This window comes from Phragmites australis, chromosome 4 (assembly GCF_958298935.1).
Source record: "Phragmites australis chromosome 4, lpPhrAust1.1, whole genome shotgun sequence".
Classification (NCBI taxonomy): domain Eukaryota; kingdom Viridiplantae; phylum Streptophyta; class Magnoliopsida; order Poales; family Poaceae; genus Phragmites; species Phragmites australis.
The window spans coordinates 10,453,477-10,474,746 of record NC_084924.1 but is presented as its reverse complement, the minus strand read 5'-3'; the positions used below and the strand labels follow the sequence as shown (position 1 = coordinate 10,474,746).

The 21,270-nt window shown below is 42.1% G+C and overlaps 1 protein-coding gene across 1 annotated transcript; it reads right to left on the bottom strand.

Annotated features, from left to right (window-relative positions):
- Positions 1–1,089: 1,089 nt before the first annotated feature.
- LOC133914177 (UDP-glycosyltransferase 91D1-like) lies at positions 1,090–2,619 on the bottom strand. Its single transcript, XM_062357315.1, has one exon. The coding sequence runs from the start codon at positions 2,463–2,465 to the stop codon at positions 1,158–1,160; it is 1,308 nt and encodes a 435-aa protein (XP_062213299.1). The 5' UTR covers positions 2,466–2,619; the 3' UTR covers positions 1,090–1,157.
- Positions 2,620–21,270: the final 18,651 nt, after the last annotated feature.

The following is a 21,270-nucleotide window of genomic DNA, read 5'->3' as shown; positions in this document are numbered from 1 at the left end:
CCTTCGGTCAGAGGCCGAAGGTCGATCCGCGACTTCACCCGCCAGAGTAGGCGAAGGCTCTGACGGGCCTTCGGTCGAAGGCCGAAGGTCGATCTGTGACTTCATCCTCCAGTGTAGGCGAAGACGCCTGGTGGACGTCGAAGCCCGCATAGTCGCTCAGGGTATAGTTGTAATTATGCAGATATACTTGATAGTACCATAATGCCCCCGAATATATCAGGAATGTGGCAGTTGAGGGGGTGAAACTGTAAATCTTGGCGTGGAGTGGTTGAGTACGGGCTATAAATAGGGTCACACTATAACTGAGGGTTCAGAGGAATTAAGATTATTTCACCCTCTAAACATGTGTCACTCCCTGAAGCCTTTGGCTTCCCCTCCAAGCGAAGACCTTCCTTATTTAGGGACTTTGGTTCCAACAAATATATTAGGAGGTGAAGATGGAGATATGAATATCTTTCGTGATAATATTGCTAATGCTTTATTTTCTATGAGATGGTAAATTGATGATTCGTGTTGTACATGAGAAGATATGAGATTGTGGATTACTCATTTGCTACTTTAGATGGTTTTTATTATGAAAAATTGTACTTCTCACATTGCTACAAGTCCAAAATACCATAGTTACAAATATATATATATATATATATATATATATATATATATATATATATATATATATATATATATATATATATACACCACATAGCTCGATTATTGTATAATTAGGATCAAATATGAAAAATAATGAAATAAAATGTTAAATGAATATAAATATGCACTAAAAAACTAGGGGTATTATAGACATTGTGCAACCAAAGTAAACATTCAATCCACCCTAGAATCCAGGATACCAAACAAACTTTACTTTTTGGACTCTCAATTTTTTACAATTCAGCTTTTTAAAATCTACCATCTAGAAGTTGTTTTTTAAATCTCAAACTAAAACAAATATATCCTAAATTTTGTACATATTTAATGTACAAAAGTTATATTAATAAGCGCGTATTTCACGAATCTTTTAAGACGACATTGATTTTCTAGGATTTGATAATATATTATAAGACAATTAATATTCAAAATGTACTTTTACAGACTTATTCAAATCATAACATGCCCCGTGAAAAGAAATAGAGGGAGTACCTCTTACATATACTGTTTCAGCGGTAAGATCTTATACATTGAACAAATTCATCGATATACCTATCCTGGCGTTCCTTGTCTGCCACAATCTCTTGCAGCTTCCTAGCGTTGGATGCGAAGACCCTTCCACCTTCTTCCTCGGACATGACGGCTTGGACTGCTCTCGTGACCCCTTCGCGATCGAATGATCTGTCGTTTCCATGCCTTGCCACCTGCACTCCGACCCGCTTTCTCTCCATTAACCGCGCGTTTATACATTGTTCGCCTAAGAATGGCATCATGATCAAAGGATGTCCGAACAGAACCCCCTCGATAGTAGAACTCCACCCGCAGTGCGTCATGAACGCGCCCACGGAACCGTGAGCCAATATCCTGAGCTGAGGAACCCAGCCCATGGCGACGAGCCCACGGCCACGCGTCCGCTCCTCGAAACCTGAAGGTAGGATGTCTGCCTCGAGGATACCATTAGGCTTCCTCAGAGCCCAGAGGAAGCCTGTCCCGGCGAGCTCCAACCCGAGAGCAATCTCGTGCAGCTGCTCGACGGTCAGTGGAGCCTCGCTTCCGAAGGCGACGTAAACAATAGACTTCGGTGGCTGCTTGTCGAGCCACGACAGGACTGCCTCGTCGTGCTCTCCATGGCCTTCTCCTGCAGGAGATGGCGCAAGTAGGCCAACAGGGATGACTGGCTTGCCGAAGATCTCTGGCAGGAGAGGCATAGACTCGGGCTCGAGCTCGAAGCAGCTGCGGTGAGCAAGAAGATTGCATTTCTCGAAGGTTAGCAGAAATCGCTGGATTACTGATGGGCCCAACTCATCCACCGCCATGGACTCACGACACTCACCACGCGGCACACCGTACTGTGCTGACGTCGCCGCTGAGTATGTCATGCTCAGTACGCAGGGAACCTTACGGCCGTGTGCGGCGGCGGCGGCCCAGTAGTGGAAGCTGTCGACGATGACCGAGTCGACCTTCTTGTCGCTCCCGTCGGCGCATGCGGCGTCGAGGAAGGCAGAGAAGGGCGCGGCGAGGCCGTCGAAGGCCTTCAGGTGGAGCTCGGCCTTGCCGGGCGGTATGTCACTGGTGGCCTCGGCACCGTCCGGGAGCCCATCGACGCGCGGGAGCGGCAGTGCCACGAACTCGATGAGCGGGACCAGGGACGGCGCGACCGGGCGGAGCCGGCTGATGTTGCGTGGGGTGGAGACGAATGACACGCGGTGGCCGCGCGACGCCAGGCGCTCGGCGAGCTCGAGCGCGGGGAGGAGGTGGCCGAACGCGAGCCACGGGATGATGACGACGTGCAGCGGGGAGGAGTCGGCACCGTCCATCCGCAGCTGCCCTAGAGGGGGATTCGTAGAATAGAACGGCACGGCGAAAGGCCCGGAAGAGTGGCGTACGTGGGCTCAGAAGCTCGGTTGTGTTCCGGACTGGCAGAGCGGCGCGGTCACCCGTGACTACTTGTAGGCCTTTTGGTGCATCATGAACCATACATCCCAGCTACCACAAATGGAATAAATCGCAGCTACCACAAATGGAATAAATCGCAGCAGCTACCACAAATGGAATAAATCGCAGCTACCACAAAGCGAAAGTGAAAGCGAAAGTGAATGGATCGCAGTTACCACAAAGGAACCACCATGACGGCCGGCCGCGTCATCCCTTTTGGTAAGTGCGAGACACGGAAGGAAGTGTTTCACGTGGTACACCGAGCAGCAAGTATTTCACGTGGTAACAGTGGCAAACGGAGAAGAGGAGGTAGGGAGCTCTCCACCTCTCTCTCTTTTGTTCACCCCTCCCTCATCGATAATAAAAAAATTGTTCGGTGCTCCTTTAGATAGTTAGCACGCACATGCCAAGTAACAAAAGCATGATACTTTATTTTTAAAAAAGAATGCGAACCGTTTATTTTGACATGACTAGCTAGTCTGTACAATGGTTGCGGTATGACATCTCATATTCTTGCCTGGCATCGACTCTAGAAATCTATTATCTTAATAAATAGCAAATAAAAGAAGCTCACATGTTCATTCTTAAGGAGGAGAAATTACCACATTAATTTGAAAAAAAAGAATCTATACCAATGATTATTACGATCACGTAACGGTCTAGATTAAATTCAGAATTACAAAAATATGAAAAATTAGTAGCTAGGTTTTTATACAAATTGGCAAGCAAAATACCTAAATAAAAGAGACCATGTAAAATAAAATTAATCAATAGCTAAATTTCGAAATAAAAATAATGAAAAATTAGTAATTCGATTTATATACAGACTAGGAAGCAAAATATCTAAATAACGAGTCCATGTAAAATACAATTCATAATAATTGAATTTGGGATAAAAATAGAAAAAAAGAAAAAGGGTCCATATCAAATATAGGTTTGGAGAAAAATAAAAAAATAATAACAACGTAAGTAAAATAATTTCTATAAGAATTTAGAAGCACAGTGTAGTTCAAAATCATCGCGTCAAGCTGGCAGCGGGGTAAGACGCAAGACATAGAGTGTAGATGATAGAAGCCATTACCTTAGCAGCGATTGGCAATACACAACATAGGATCGAATCGGTAGGGAAAGATATGAGCGTTGTTATATCAGGCTTTGATTGTGCAACTCAAGCTCATGATGTCCGCAACCTCTAGATGGTGCAACCATGATCTCCAACAAGACAACGATACAAGCCCAACCCATAGGCTACAGATTGTTGAGTAGTGACATATGATAGTGATAAGGGACACCGTTGACACTGGAACCAAGCCTACGCCATGTAGCTCATGGTTGTGGCCATAGTGTGGCAATGCGCTACGTTTGACATAATTCATTGGGGGAAGTTTAAAAAATCTGACAATAAATTTGTTGTTGCATAGCACGGCGGGGCAAGGTACAACCACATGCTACAGATAGTGGACCACGACCTATAACGGTGATAAGAGACACCTACGAAGCCAAGGATTAACAAGGTAGGATGCAACTGGTAAGAACTAGGTTTGGACTAGGCAGCTCGTGGTCATGACAGCAAGCGGGTGAAGCGCATTTTCCGTGTCTTTGTATGATCAGGACATGTCTATACAAATTTGTTTGACTAAAATGTTCGTTCAATTTAGAAATCAGGCAATATATTTATTGATTGATTATCTTAATACGAATTTGTAATCAACGAGAATATTAAAAAACACAGTATAATGAAGCTAGCCATGCAAATGCCTGCGCCACCTTGCTGGTTATTGTAGATAATGGATGATTGTTTTTCTCTATCCCTACGTCATGACATACACTCAGCCAACTGACTCTTAGGAATTGGGTTAGATAGGAAGTGTCGAGGATTTGATACTCGATTATTAGTAATATATAAATAAGAATAGATATAACTACACGTAGTCATCGAAGAGTATCACAAAGAGATAAATAGTTATACAGGTTACATTGTGCCTGATCTTGACATTGGTCCCCTATATCAAATTCATGATATTCCTCTCTTATGATGCAACTGTAAAATCAACCGGCAAGGAGAAGATGCGATGAAGGTGCAATGAGGAGAAGGTCATCCATGCTAAGGATTTAAGCTAAATTAGATGGATATGAATTGTGGTTAATCAACTAAATTAGTCAAACTTAAGTAGCATGAATTAGGAAGTAGCTAACTATTCACGAACTTATAGGACGACTAATTCGCTATTATGCCCTATTATATAATGACCTTATGGATTGTGTTGGTGTTTAATTATCCTTTATGAATATTGTGTGGGTTGTTCTAAATATTCTTTCTATGCATGATGTTGGTTATTAATTAAGCAATTGTTTTACAATCTTTTATCAACGCAACCAATGCCAAGGTAAGCAAGGTAAGTTGTGCTAATCATTTATGACGTACTAAAGAGCATGGATGCTGCCCTACAATGGAGTGTAGGGGCGTCACCCATAGGACACTAAGGTATGGGTTGCCAAGTCATCCATGTTGCACAGAGAGTATGGATGCCAACATATGGCGGAGTGTATGTATGTTATTCCTGCGGTATTGAGGCATAGAAGTGAATACGTTAAAAATAGCGTATGAATATTTGCCATGCGATGGGGGTCATGGCCGCTTTCTATGCGCGAAAGGCATAGTCGTCTGCCACTTCAACAAGAGTTTATGGTCGTTTTTGCCCATGTAGCGGGGACATGGGTGTTCCCGTATGGAAACAATATGGGAAGTGAATATGTTGGCTACAACGTTTGAAATGCTGCTTGTGTAGCGAGTTGCACGAGCACTAAAGGATGTGAGCATATTCTTTTTCCTATCTCTTATGTTGCATACATTGGTATTTTGTGGGCTTTTAAGGAGCCTACCCGCACTCATGTTGGTATATCTATCACCTTGTTGCTTGAACATCTCCTTTGAAACTTCTATCCTTGTTACCTAAGTTATTCCTTCATCATCGCTAACTTTGGTTTGCGATAGGATGAGAATCTGTAGTTGTGCCGATGATCATAATTTGGAGGGTTTGAATGCTCCTGATAGAGGACCACCCCCGCCGTCACCCATGACGGAGGTGTTGGATCTTCTAAAATTTATTGCTCAGAACACGACCCACCATGTTAGAGATGGAGTTGATCTAGAGGTTTCTCCGAGTTCCTCTGAACTCAACCCCTCGTCTCCAATCGCGCTAAAGATATCATTGATGCAGATGATTGGCTTCGCACTATAGACCAAAAGCTTGCTCTCATGTGGTATGATGACCATAACAAGGTCCAATATACCATCCATCAACTTCAAGGTGTAGCTGGGGCATGGTGGAAGAGGTACCTTGTCATGTAAGCCCCTGGCCACAAAATCACTTAGGTGGAGTTCAGCTATTTAGCTCAATTTGTACCCAAGCTTTATGTGCATTTTACATCCCAAAGGGTGTGAGGGACATAAAGAAGCAAGAGTTCCTCAATATCCAGCAATGGACAAGTCCGTGATGGACTATGTGCAAGAGTTCAACTATTTAGCACAATTTGTACCCAAGCTTGCCTCCACCGGCGAGCACAAGCAAGTCTGCTTTATCAATGGGCTTTCTAAGAAGATGCAAGAGAAGCTCTCCACCCTTAGCTTTGTTGATTTTAACATGTTGGTGAGCAAGTCAATCATAGTAGAATACAAGATGAAATCCATCAAGAAGAAGAAAAAATGCAAGAGGGATGTACAAATATTTGTTGGAGATAACGTGCAACACCTATGCACGAGGCCGCCACTTCCACATCATGCACCAACTATGGAGCCTCCGCTCATGTGGTTGGCCCATTGTCCTCCTTCTCAATGGCAGCCCCAAGAAGTCATGGGGAATCAAAGAATCAACTCAAATCATGGCTCAAATGGTCCATGCTTCAATTGCGGCCCAATCGGGCACCTGGCCTAACGTTGTCACTATCCAAAACAAGCGGTGTGGTTAATACCTCAACTCAACCACCAACTTGTGAGTCACAGAAGATTCTGGTCCCGAAACATGGAAATATCAATATCATCACCGTCACACAAGCTCAAAATGATGCCGGTGTGCGTTTGAGCATGCTCCTGGTCAACTCTCACCCTGCAATGGTGCTCTTCAATTTTGGGGCTTCTCAGTCTTTAACAGAGGAGATGGGCCACACATCATGCTTTTGCCATCCAAGTCATGCATACTCCCTACCTCATAACAACCACCCGGTGGAAATATATTCTCTAAGCGTGTTGTTCCAAATGCAAAAATTCACATTGATGGAGTCATCTTCCTAGCCACTTTAATTGTGATTGACTCGATGGGTTTGGATGTCATCTTGGGAATGTATTGGTTAACTAAAAATGATGCAATCATTGAATGTGCACCAAGGTCTATCTCTCTTGTAAGTTCTTCCACGATCGGGTCACTCTACACCTTGATGAGAGTGCTCCACATCTCTATGCAATGAAGGGTGCCACCTCCACGGATCTTGCTAATATTCTTGTAGTGTGTGAGTACCGAGATATCTTCCTAAAAGAGCTACTGGGGATGCCACCTAATCAAGAAGTAGAGTTCACCATAGAGCTTTTACTCGGAATGGCTCCGATTTCAAAAAAAGGCCCTACTGGATACCACCTAATGAATTGGTAGAGTTAAAGAAGCAAATTAAGGAACTACTAGCAAAAGGGTTTCATTCGTCTAAGCTCCTCACCTTTGGGATGCCCTACGCTCTTTGTGAAAAAGAAAGACTAAACCTTGAGTATGTGTGTTGACTACCGTCCATTAAATGTGGTCACTATCAAGAATAAGTACCCACTTTCTTGAATTAATATTTTGTTCGATCAATTGTCCAGCGCCCGGTTTTTCTCCAAGATTGATTTAAGGTTGGGCTATCACCAAATTAAAATTCGAATGGAAGACATTCTAAACAGCTTTCTCTACTCATTATAGACTCTATGAGTATACCGTTATGTCTTTTGGCTTGGCTAATACCGTTATGCACTTGATGAACACCGATTTCATGGAAGAGCTTAACACATTTTTTGTGATCTTTATTTATGATATTCTCATTTACTCAAAGACCAAATAAGAGCATGCCGAACATCTTCATGTTGTTCTTGAAAGACTTCAGAAATATCGTCTTTATGCCAAGTTTAGCAAATGTAAATTTTGGCTAAATGAAGTCTCCTTTCTTGGTCATGTTCTTTCTGAAAATGGCATCGTGGTTGACTCGAGCAAGGTGCAAGATGTGCTCAATTGGGTGCAACCCAAAAGTGTCACTGATATTCGAAGCTTTCTTGGACTTGCGGGTTATTACGGTTGGTTCATCGAGAACTTCTCAAAAGCATATGACCGAATTGTTGAAGAAGGGTATCAAATTTGAATGGTCCGATGGATGTGAAGAAGTTTTCTAAACCTTGAAGTCTCGTCTCACTACCGCACCCATTCTTGCTCAACCAAATATTCACAAGAACTTTGATATCTATTGTGATGCTTCTCGTATTGGTCTCGGTTGTGTTCTCATTCAAGAAGGTCAAGTTGTGCCATATGCTTCCCAACAACTAAAGCATCATGAAGAAAATTAATCCGCTCGTGATTTAGAGTTTGCGGCTGTGGTAGATGTGAGGAAACATCTAAACAGTATTACAATTAGTCATTAAGTCGATCATTTTCTTAATCATAACTCTCATGACTAATCAAAATATCATCCCAGTAGTCCCAGCATATGTTTTGTGCCTAAGATTGGAACGCATGCCTTTCCAACATTTAACATCACAACACAGCTGAATAAAGAGCGAGTAATTAACATTAGGTTACAAGTTCTTAAGTATTTACCAAGTTATTACAATTTACAGCAAAATAATGTTCTTAAGTTTTTATCAAGTTATTACAATTTACAGCAAAATAGAACAAGGAAGAGATAAAAATCAACTCAACTCCTAACCAACACAAGAAACTAAGCAGCGGAAACAAAAGCTAAAGATAGCAAAAGATGGGTGAAGCCATATGCCCTTAGTCTTCACCCCAAAATCACGACCTTCGAGTAGCTGCCTACTCATGCCCGTCACTACTCTCGGCAGGTGTGAAGTAGCCAAAGATCAACTCCTCCTTGCCGGTAGCACCAGAAATAGTAATGTGAGTACGAAGATACTCGCAAGACTTAATCTATAATGGGCACTTATAAATAGCATGACCCTAAGGATTAAGCATTTGGATGTTAGCAAGGATGTGGCCACATGATTAAGTAAATTTCATATGCGAAAGCAAATTTGACATACACATATGTGAGCATCTATACTTAACCAAAGTAACATACTAGCCTATAAACATCAACTGAACATAATGTAAAATGAAGCATAGGACTAATATCTGTAAAGTACCATCTCAAACCATTAACCACATCAATCCACACTCGCAACTCAGCGATTGCTGCAAATGGACAAAAGCATGCTCATGACCGAGAGCGCGGTATTTCAAAATGTTTTTACACCCTATAAGGGGTACAACTTTACCCATAAGCGTTGAGGACCATATGGCTTGCACGACCACACAGGTCCATACAAGGGGTACTCATGTCAACCTTTTTCAATAAGCCCCAACCATTTGGATCGTGCATCGCTCGATGCAGAGCATAATTTGGTTAACTCCCGGAGCAACCACAAGTGTCTTTACAGCCCCCCCCCCCCCCCCGTCACATCATTAATGTTCAAGCCCAATGGTCACAATTATAGAGGTATTCAACTTGTCTTACCATTAGATCAATATGTGGTAAGTAGGATATGTGCTTGAGTCAACTGCAACAATTTTGCCAAATTTTGTATTCTAGTGCTGCTGGGGTGAGAAAAAAATAAGAGAAAAATAAAATAAAAAAATATTTATAAATACCGTCATTAGTGAATAGAGTTGGTCATTAATGACGGATTACATGTTGACCTATCACTAATGATTACTATAGGACGATCTATTACTAATGAGTGGATCATTAGTGACAGATTAAGCTATGACTCGTCATCAATAACTGGTATAGGACGATCCGTCACAACTTGACTAATGATATAGTCATCAGTGACGGGTTACAACTTGACACATCACTAATGATTGGTATAGGACGACCCGTCACTGATAACTTTATCATTAGTGACGAGTCATAACTTGATCCGTCACTAATGACTGTTCTAGAAAGACCCGTCATTGATGATCTAGTCATTAATGACGAGTCACAACTTGACCTATTATTATTATCATCAGTGACCGGTCATTTTATGACCCGTCACTAATGATCACTCAGTAGTGATAGATCTTTATCTGATCCGGATTAGAAAATATATTAGTGACACATCTTTATTAAACCTGTCACTAATAAAACAACAGTTATCACTAATGATTTCTTCTGCAGGGACTCTGATGTGTTAGGCTACTGTGAGCCCGTGGTGAGAGCTGAGATCATGGGAGCACAAGAGGCCATCAGCTTTCTAGCTGTGAAGTGTCAGACCGGCACTTATGCTCGAGGCACTGGCCGACAAACCTGAAACTTATCCCCACTAGAAACAGTTAGGCACAGCAACAGGCATCTTTGAGCTTCAAAGTTGTGTATGATGTCTTCCTCACGGTCTTAATCTGCATTATGGAAGATAGTGATAGATAGTAGAATCTATTATGGTAAAAAAAAAAAACAACAGACCTACCTAGCTACCAGCTTTGCTACGTTCTAAAGAGACTGATAAAACTATGTTGCATTTACTACTACAAAACCAGTTTATATGTCGGCATATCACTGCCGATAGCTAATGAGTCGGTAGTGATGAGGCATCGCTGCCGGTTCAAAAACCACGCGGAAAAAATCAACGAACGTGGCTTATGAATCGGTAGTGATGAAGGGCATCACTGTCGGCTGATGACTTGAGCCAGCAGTGATGCTTCACTGCCGAGTGAAGGCACCAGCCAACAGTAATATCTAAACTATCACTGCCGGCTCTAGCCATGAACCAACAGCGATAGTTTGTCAAGTATCACTGATGGCTTATAAGAAGCACCGGCAGTGATAATGTGTGAGCAGTGACTAGTTAGGTAAATAGTGCTTGGTCAGGTATCACTGTCGGTTCGTAACACAAGCCGGCAGTGATAATGGATGACAGTTTTTTTAAATCACTTTTTCATACGAAGTTGGATGGGGACAAAATTCATATGAAAATTGTAGCCCTCAACGAGATCTAAAACTTTGTAGTTAAAAACTTTTTCATTTATAGTCATTTAGATGTTCAAATAATTATTTGAAGTTTCAGACAGAAGAGATCAAAAGATTGCATATGCTATTGTTATCACAAGTACTTCTGTGGTGGGATGGTAAGGATATATTGTGCGAGTTGAGAGGTCTCAAGTTCGAGTGTCATGAACTGCACACGTGCGTATTTCACGCGAATAATCGCATGACTTGTGACTTGCGCGGGAGTGGGGGTTCCTCGGGTGCAAAATTTATTTATTTATTTTGTTTTTCCGACTAAAAAATCAATCGGGGGCAGATTGTATCACTGCTGGCTGAAGCTTTCAACCGGCAGTGATAATCAACTATCACTGTCGACTGAAACCTTCAGTCGGCAGTGATAACCTCTTCACTGCTGGTGTCTGGGTCGGCAATGATAGTCTTCGACTATCACTGTCGGCTCTAAAACCGGCAGTGATGGTCACTTTAGAGCCGATAATGATAGAGTTTTCTGTAGTAGTGATTGAGTAACATGTCAAACTGGAACGACACGTGAGATTGCTATCATGGTGGGGGAAACTCTTGGAAGAATGATCAAAATAGATATGACTAATCTATCTTCTATCTATTATCTTAAAGCAAAGTTAATAGTAGATTTCTTCTTGTTCTTAAGATCTAGAAATTACTACATTAATCGGTGAAAAAAAAATACTCTATACCATTGATTGTTGTGGGTCCAAATTATAATGGTGTAGATTAGGTGTTTCCATACTAGAGTCCATAAAGAAGCACAACACATGATGCAAAGACCTAATATATAGGTAGATTAGTAGATACAAAAAGAATCCACGTACCATACGGTTCAGATCATCACGCCGACGAGACCGACGTACTCGAGCTGCAGCCCAACCGGTGCCGCGGCGTGCATAGGAGCGCCAAGATGCAGCGGGCGTGAGGCTGGATCGGTCCAGCGCGTCATGGGCAGGAGTGCGGATCCACGAGCTCCGTGCTCCGGGTTCATGAGCAGATGCAGAGCCAAGAGCGAACAGACGAGGCAAAGCAAAAGGCAGCAGTTAAAAAAGAAGAATCGAAGGAGTACATGCATCCGGCCGGCCCTGCAAAACTACCGGCATGCATGGAAGTTGGACAAGCTCGGGAGCTGGGTTCCGATCTGGCAGCAGCATGCATCCGAGCATCGGCTATTGGTGATGCATGAGTTTGCTACTGTTGTATATAAAATAGAGAACGAAGAAAAAATCGATAAGGGAGCAAAGGCGAACAAGATCGGGAAGCTGGAGGAAAGAACTAGCAGGAGAGTAGAGGCGACGTAGATGATGGAAGCAAAGTTGAACCAGATCGGCATGCACGTTGTATGCAGCCATGTGTCCGAGAGACCCACCATGGGTGCAACAAGCGGAGAATAGAAGTAAATTTTATAAGATTTTATTAAAAAAGATTTATAAGATCTTATCTATATCATCTATTTTATAATTTAATAATTAAATTAAAGAGAAGAAAGAGAATAAACATGTACCATCACAAATAAAATAGTCCTATAAAATTTACTATAAGATTTGCTCCCGTAAAAAAACACAACACGTGCCGTGACGGACCTTTTAGTAAAAAAGCTGTGGCGGCCACCTCATCTATGATCGACAATTCAATGATAGATGAGCACTGTTCAGCGAATAGTACCGGCACTGATTAAAACCGAGATAAAGTTCGTCCTCCCTAAATTCCTGAGCACGGTCTTGTCACTGAGTACCTGGTGGCCAGGAACACGGTAAGTCAGACGCAGCAGAGTGCATGGCATCCTAGAGACTCCCAGGTAAGATGGTTTCGACGTGAAAGAAAACAACCGCGGATGCTCGATTTCGCATACAATGCATGGGCTTCAACAAGGCACTAGAGGTCCGGTATTGATCAGAGATAAGAATCAATCTATCAATATTCAATAGGAGAACAAAAGAAAGGTAAAAAAAACTATCTGCGATGTGTTAGCGTAGTTATCGAGGATCTGAACTCGGGGTTCCTATCCACGGCAAGTGAGAAAGGTATTGCGTAAAGAGGAAAACAAAAATAGAAAGGGAAAACTTCGCCTATGCTGATCAAGTTGAAATGCGTACCACAGATTGAATCGGAGCGTAGAACACTTGTTACAGAGTAGTGGATGAACGAATTAATGAATTTGAGAGTGTTCGAATGAGTGGTGAATGAAGTTGATTGTTCTCCGTGGCGTGCTTGCCATGGATTTATTCTTTTACTGAAGCGGTTTAGTGATGTTTGGTGAAACGATGTCTCTTGATGGCAGAAGTTGTTGTCTCTGGAAAAGCGCGAAACTATCATCAGAAGAGACAACTGCCATCTTAATCTACATGCAGTAAATGTTGAGAGATAACTAACCTGGTCAAACGAAACTACTCGTGCCAATTGGTCACCAGAGGGGCTAGTGCGTCTCGACTCTTGCATCGTTCCCCAGCTACAGCGGAGTAACAGCGACTACTCGGTGATTTCTTTAATTCCGATGTCGATCTGACCGTTTTCCCTCTTCCGGCTAGCTTTCCGTTGCCAGAGAGTGTGGGGGAACGGAAGGATCAACATCCGACGTCTCTAGATAGGTAGTTTAATAGCTTATATGGTGGTAGTTTAGGTGGTTTGATTAGTATAGGATTAGGTTTTCTAAGAGGCGTCATCTCTGATGACTTTTCATCAGGTTTGTACTTCTTATTGGTCTTCGGCGAGCTCATTGGCTTCCGCGTCAGCTCCGACGACAGCCATGGCAAGCTTTTACAAAGGTATGATGTTTTTGTGGTGTGGGCCTGTGATTTTGGACGTGGGTCATACTCCTTTGTCGGTGTGCTTGCCAACATTGGTTTATGTACTAGTGATGAAGTTGATGGTGCTTGTTTGCTCCATCTCCGATGAGGGTCCAGGCGTTGGCCGGTTCATGAAGCTTGGGTGTTCATCATTGCCAAGATCTGTTTGTGATACGTCATCTGTTGTGCCGCAAAAAAGTGATTATTTTTCTTAGGGGTGCATATGTAATTTGTGTACTGTAATGTTCATATTCCATCTATGAAATACAAACCCGTTTCCTAAAAAAATGGTCACCAGAGGTGGTTGCCAGGTGGACCCTATGGTATAGGCATGGATGTGTTTCGTCTTAGGTAGAATTGATTTTTTCAATATATTATTCACTCCGATCATAAAATACTTATCTCTTTTAACTTTTTATAGTCTTTTATGTGCAATTTTTATCATTATTTTTTATTAAAATATAGTTATAATATCTAATAAAAATATAATATTATAAAAATATTTTTAAAACAAATTTACATATCTAATTTTTTATATTTTAAACTAAATATTCTAGATACTATTGACTTTTAAAATTTTAATCGAATCTTAATTAAAACGACAAATATTTATGATAAAAAATATTTATTTAAAAATATTTTGGTCTCCGTGTTGACTCATGTTGACCAACTATCAATCCCCATCGACTAACCTCGAAACCATAAGGACAAAATAAAATTATGCCTTTTTTTTTGCAAAAAGGTGTTCGAACCACAGCGGTTTTAAGAATGCGAAAGGTCACAAAGTGCGGTTGCAAATAAGACTGCCCGTTCAGTTTCACGCGGAGATCGAGAAGAGAGTGGTGTAGCGGTTGATGATTAGTCGGCCATAAATTAAGCGGGTTTTTTTAATCCCGTTAATACATAATTGAAGGGAACAGCCCCAATGATTAATCACTGTTATCTTTTCATTCTTCACGTGGTGTTAATGAACCTAAGATCTAATCCCTTTCAGAGGTTATTATGCTTCCATCGTGAGAGCCGAAGCCACCTTAGCATTTGATTAGTCCCTGTTCCTTTTGGATTCTTGTGTTTGTAATCACCATTATTTTGCAAGAGTTCTAATCTAATCTGTATACTGCTCGGTGCTCACCTTGAGTGAGCATGAACAGCAAGTGATCTAGTACAATGTGTTGTCCCCCAGGCTGTAGACGTTGTCAAGGACGGGACCGCGGAGCAGCGAGTATTCCACGTGGTAACGTGGGCGCGTACTTGTGAGATAACGATTTTTTCAAAAAAAAAAATGTTTATTGTATGGATATGGCCCTCTGCCAGAGTGTCTGCCACCCACAATTTTTGCATTAGGTAACGTCGATCGTGTACACCTTCCAGGAGTATATTCGGTTCAAGTTGTCGATCCAGTTCAAAACAAATTATCTGATTGAACGGTGGGTCAAATACATAATTCAAAATCATATTAGTTCTATAATCCAATTTACTCCGGTAACTATATGATCAAAATAACATAATTACGGTTAAAATTTTGATTTGCCATGGTGTGGGGGCACCACACTAGGCAAACTAGCTCCCCACCCCTGGTGGTGCACGCGCTCCGAGGACATGTGATCAAGTTGTCAATAGTGTGGTGAATTAACGTAATCAGAAGACAAATGCACGTAAGGCCGCCCGCCAGATTGTCGTTACCCCAAAAAAGAACACTGACTACACGCAAAAAGGTTGATAAGATATTTCCTCGATTTGCACGCGGCGCACCTACCATTCTGCGATTTATTGTTACTAAAACAGCTTGCAGATCACGATCGCGCCGCAAATGGTTTCTTTCTTTTCTTTTGTACCTCATCACAGGGCGCAATCATATCACCCCGCTGGCACAGTGTGTGCAAACAGTATTATTCCCGAACCGGGTCTAAGGCAATCTCTAACCGTCCCTCTGTTTCACATGTCATCCTGATCGATAGTTAAAATATTCAAAATCTGGTCTCCAGTAGCGTTGTTATCATGCTCGTTATTTTGAGCGTCCTCCATATTTAGCCTCCCGCATGTTAAATATGGTGTCCCTTTTCCCTCACGCCATCCCTAACCGTTACTCCATCGTTCGCTCCCATCACCCTCCTTCGCCCATTTCTTCCCCTGTTTTCCTCTTGCGTAGAGCACCACACACCATCAAGTTCAACCGGGCCGCCAAGAGTGATCGTCCGAGGCAAGGAGCGGGAGATCTTCGTGGATCTCATGGCCCGCGGTCGTGGTAGGGATAGGGCCGTCGGCAGGGAGAAGAAGAAGGACTGGGTGGTCTCCATCGATAGCGAGCGGGTCGACCTCGGGCGGCAACTATGTCTAGGTCTCCTGGGACCTCCACAACTGACTCTTCCCCCACGCGAGCCGCCTCCTACGGATGCCTCGACACACATGCACACCCACGCGGTGCTCGTCTTCCGGGTGGAGCTCGGCGGTGGTGGTAGCGACGAGAAGCATGAGGCTGATTTGGAAAGGACCCCTCATCCGATAAGACAGCAAGAAGGAGCACAGGCGTCAAGGGAGGCTACCTCACGCAGTGGGGCCAACAGGACTGGAGCGAGACGGGCAGCAGCGCAGATAGGAAGAAGGGGAGAGGAAGGAGTTCTTTCTCAAATCTGTACAATTTAGTTAAAAATAATTAAAATATAAGAGAGTGGAATATAGATGGTGAAGGATAGATGATCTATTAGAGTGTTAAAATATATAGAGGAGGAATCTTTTTAGATGATCATTCATATAGATATATAAATGATGCAATTTAGCTAGTCTCTTAAAATTGCTCTAAACCATTGCCTTCTGTTGCATCTACTACTTAGTAACCTAGGCTAGCTGTCGTGGTGGGTGAAGCTGCCAGCTCGGACGAATGAAACGAAGACGATTGATAGTCGAAGCGGACTACAATGATCAATGACTGTAAAATATATATATTTCTCGCGAGTTTAGTTATCCTGTGCTTATCTAATTCCGTTCGGTGGTTAACCTTTCCACTCTGAGAGCCAAAGCTGGCTTAGCAATTTAATCCCAGTGCTTTTGGAATCTTGTGTTCAGTTCAGATGGCTTGTTTCTTAAAAGACAATGTAGGATATAATCCAAATTATTAAAGGACAATAAGGATATACATTATATCTCAAATGCACTGTCTCTACCTGGTAATAATCCCCGATAGCTACACATCATATTCTTTCTTTTCTCTGATAAAGTACTCTAACGTCACATGCTTCGATGGCGAGACAAAACTAGTGCTGATAAGGGCATGAGAGAAAGAAAGATACATATTGCATTGTAGATTTTTTTTTGTAATCATCAAAATGAGCGACAATTTTCACAAGTTTTAATTTGGGCACGAACCAAACAAGCTCATAAACTAGATATATAAATACTGTTTTTGTCACGCGAATTGTGCTGAAAGATGCTGCAATCCATTGTTCTCTTTCCTTCAATTTCGCTTTCCACAGTCTCTAGAAGACAAAGACAATCACAAAAGATCTGTCCTTTTCAGTGCCAACAAAAAAAGAATTGTCGTTTCTAATCATCATTTCTAAAAGGAGTTTTTATCAAATTGTATTATCGATCATTGCTCGGCTTTAGTAAGCATGAACGGACGCTAAACAGTAAGGCATGTGATGTGCATGACAATCTGGTTATCTGATCTGTCCCCCAAGTATGAGACGTTTTCAAGGATCATAATTCAGCGTGGAGTACCCCCGAGCAACTAGTGTTTCATGTGTGTCCGTATCTGCTGTCAGATAACGATCTCTTTTTCAAAAATATTGTGAACTGATTGTTGCTGTATGGGCATAGCCCTCTGCCAGAATGTCACCTTCTGCTTAGTTTTTGCAGTAGGATAGATGGTCAATCATGTACAGCTTGTGCGGGTATCATCTACTATCAATCGTCAGAAAATTTCTCTCCCCCCTTCCACCACATTTTGCAAGAGAGTTTTAATCTAATTGTATGTTGTTTAGTATCAGGTTGAGAAAGCATGAACGAGAGCTAAACACTAAGCCATGCATGTGGATTTAGCGCAATAAAATGATCCATAAATCTGTCCCCAAGCTCAAACTGTAGACGATTCAAGGACAATAATATAGTGTGGACACGTACGAAACAACAAGTGTTTCACGTGGTAACGTGTGTTGGCGTACCTGTCAGAAAACAGCTAGGCTGTACAATCGTTTCGGTATGGGTATGGCCCTCTGCTTAGTTTTTGCAATAGCCTATTCCCGTGTACGACTTCTAGTATCTTAAATAAACTGGGATCAAGTTGTTGTTCGAAACAAGATTGTCCAGTTGGCCAGACATTTGCTGATCAGAGGGCATGTGATCAAGTTGTCAGCAGAGAGTTGAATTAGTAGATATGGAGATCTTCTTAGAGACCTAGCACCAATCGTCAGAAAAATGTGTAATCAAGTCGAGATCCATTTCTTGCAATTTGACATTCAAGCTCCAAAATATATTAATTGCATCTACTATTTGCATAGGCCAACAAACATCTGAGTCAACGCATGCAGTAAACATACACTCCTTTGATGGTTACACCAAAAAACATGCTAAATACTCCAGATACCGTGAGAACATCAGGGAGCGTGTAAGATTTCCCTCGAGTATCACGTGGCTACTAGTACAGAAACTGTACTAATCCACTGCCGGCTATCACTGTTGCACTACTACAAACTTATCAAAAGTAGCAATACATCAGTATCGGTTGTTCAGAAATTATCATTGAAGATGTATCAGTACCGGTTCTTAACCTTTCACGTCCGAACAATGATAAACTAGCTAAAAACCAGCACTGATAGTTTATCTGGATCCAAAAATTTTAATCCATTCTAATTTTAGCCCGATCAAACATCCAGCTCCAACTATCAGTACAGTTTCTATTGACAACCGGCACTGATAGTCTATATAGATCCAAAATTTTATTTTATTTCATTCTAATTTTGGCTCAATCAAGTCCGGCTCCAGTCTCTAGATATTTTTCTCGCTCCTCTCTCTCGCAGTCTCTCGAACTCTCCTCTCTCTCTCATTCCTCACCGCCCCTCCCTCTCGATTTCTCCTCTCTCTCGTACTTGGCCGGAGTTGAAGAAGGTGAGGTGGCTGCTCTACGGGAGGCTCTACGGCAGCAGACACTGACCGTAGAGGACCTGAGGGCTGAGCTAGAGGGGGAGAGGCGTGCGGCGTCGTCGAGGGCGGACGAGGCGCTGGCCATTATCCAGCGGCTGCAGGCGGAGAAGGCGGCGGAGCGGATGGAGACGCAGGAGCAGATCCAGCACGACGAGGACACGCTCGCGTTCCTCAAGGCCGTCGTCTTTCACCAGGAGATGGAGATCAGCTCCCTCAACCGTAGGCTGCTGGGCGTCCATGCTACCGACAGCGATCCATTTTCTTTCCCTCATGTGACGCTAGCTATAAAGACGCCTCCTTTTCTCGTTACTTGATTCACGGGTTGCAAACCAATTCATGCGGTTTTCAGTTTTTCCATCCGCAAACATTGCATTTTAATTTCTCCCTTTTTTCGAGATAAGTCAATTCTTGCATTGTTATATTGAATTTGATTGTGAGATGTGTTGTATGGATGAGATGTGTACGATTTGAGCATGTGGCGGCGGCGGGAGCACCGCGATGACAGTAGCGGCTCGAGCTGGTTTATTTATTTTTTGGCTCTTGGAACCTTTTCAGTGTCGATTGAAGCTACCAACCGGTAGTGAAAAGAATTTTTAGTACCGGTTCTAGACCCGATACTGATAGTTATGAACTATCAGTGCCAAGTAATCAGTGTCGGTTCAAAAACCGGCACTGATAGTATTTTTGAACCGGCACTAATATGTCTTTCTGTAGTAGTGCTAGTTCGGCTAGAATTAATAGTGATAAGTATCATTGTTGGTTTACAACCTCCAACAGCCAAATAATTATTGAGGTCGCAAGAACCAATAGTGATACCACTTATCACTGCCGATTGACTAGCAATGATAACATCACTATCACTGCTAGTTTGTGTAAAAACCGACAGTGATACTACCTAATCACTACCCATTCTTGTTCCCCCGGTGCGAAAGCAGTTAGTTCCGTAGTTTGAGAATTCTGCTAATTCCAAGTATTCCATTATTATTAATAAAAAGAATATAAAAAGTAAAGAGGAGAAGGAATAACCAGAAGAATTGTGATAAATAAGTCAATTTATCAAGTATGAAGCACTTGAAAAATAAATGTATTCGTTCGGTTGCGGATTTGTTACAAGATCAATTCGGACTGGCTCTTGGCCATTTACAACATGTCAATTTGTAGTGATACTCGATTGCCTTCAACCTTCTCCCTTGAGACCAAGCTCAGAGGAGCTATTCGGCTTTTTGGCCTCTAGTGGCCATTGGAGTCTATTTCATTCTAGAAGGCTTCAAATTTGAAGAGATCTTGTCTATCCACTTACTCTTGATGCTTCAAGGTTAGTAATTTGTTCTACTATTGATTTGATTGCTTGTTTTACTTGATAATTTTCTCTAGATTTTGAAAGTTTGAATATTTGTCCTACAATTGATCAACAAGCAAGATACAAGATAAATAAACTATACCTAAGTTGATACAAGGCAATGCTTTGCAATCCTAGGGTGATATGTAACAATTCAATTTCTAGAAAAGTAGATAGCAAGAATGTAAATTGTACAAATATGAATTGAGCTTAGAAGATACCACAAAAAGGAGACATCAAATTTTGCACCTAGTTGGTGACTATTCATAGGCTACACCTCGAAAAAGTAGCCATTACACAAAGATGCTCGACCCCCTCTATTCTTGGCTGTCAGACCGTAATACAACATACATTAAATTCTAAAAAGTTCATTAAATGCACCTGATTTGTGAATGTTACACACACTGACGGTCAGACTATGAGGCAATCCAAAGATCACCCTATCTCTTGTCCTGTTAGCAGCCATACCACCAGCTATGGTGGTTAGACCACCAGCCATTTCAGTCACTCAAAAGAGATCAATCAACTCTAGCAGTCAAAGCCAAAGGGTCCAGTGAGCCTCTACCTCTTTACATATGTGACAGACGGACCATAAGCCCTCACGATCAGATCGCCAAACATTGATGACTTGGGTTTTCTTAGGGCAAGCTATCCACTCTCTCAAAGTAATGTTTCTTCATGAATGTAGAACAAGTTTGAGCTAAGTGCAAACTATATATCTCAAGTAAATGAACGCCAAACCCTCTTAATAGTACGCCATATATTCTGTCAACCCGGTTATTTTTCTTCTCTAATCACCTTTGATCGGTAAAAGAAAAATACCCTATATTTTATAAATTTACCTTGAGATAGCCACCACTACTACAGAAACTGTCACCAGTGCTGGTTCAGAATAGCCATCAGTGTCGGTTTTTAACCAGCATTGCGCAATCAATAGTGATAGTATGGGATTATCATTATCGGTTGCGGAACCGACAGTGATACCTCCACTATCACTATCAGTTTGAGCCACGAACTGATAGTGATGTCACCACTGTCACTGTTGGTTTGAGACATGAACCGACAATGTTGTCACCACTATCACTACCAGCTTGAGACACAAACTTGCAGTGATGTCACCACTATCACAGCCGGTTTAAGTCACGAACCAGCAGTGTTGTCACCATTATGTTTTAGCCACAAACTGGCAATGATAAT

What these genes read in the sequence shown, in the direction of transcription:
- LOC133914177 (XM_062357315.1), bottom strand. Translation starts at nt 2,465, where the DNA reads ATGGACGGTGCCGACTCCTCCCCGCTGCACGTCGTCATCATCCCGTGG.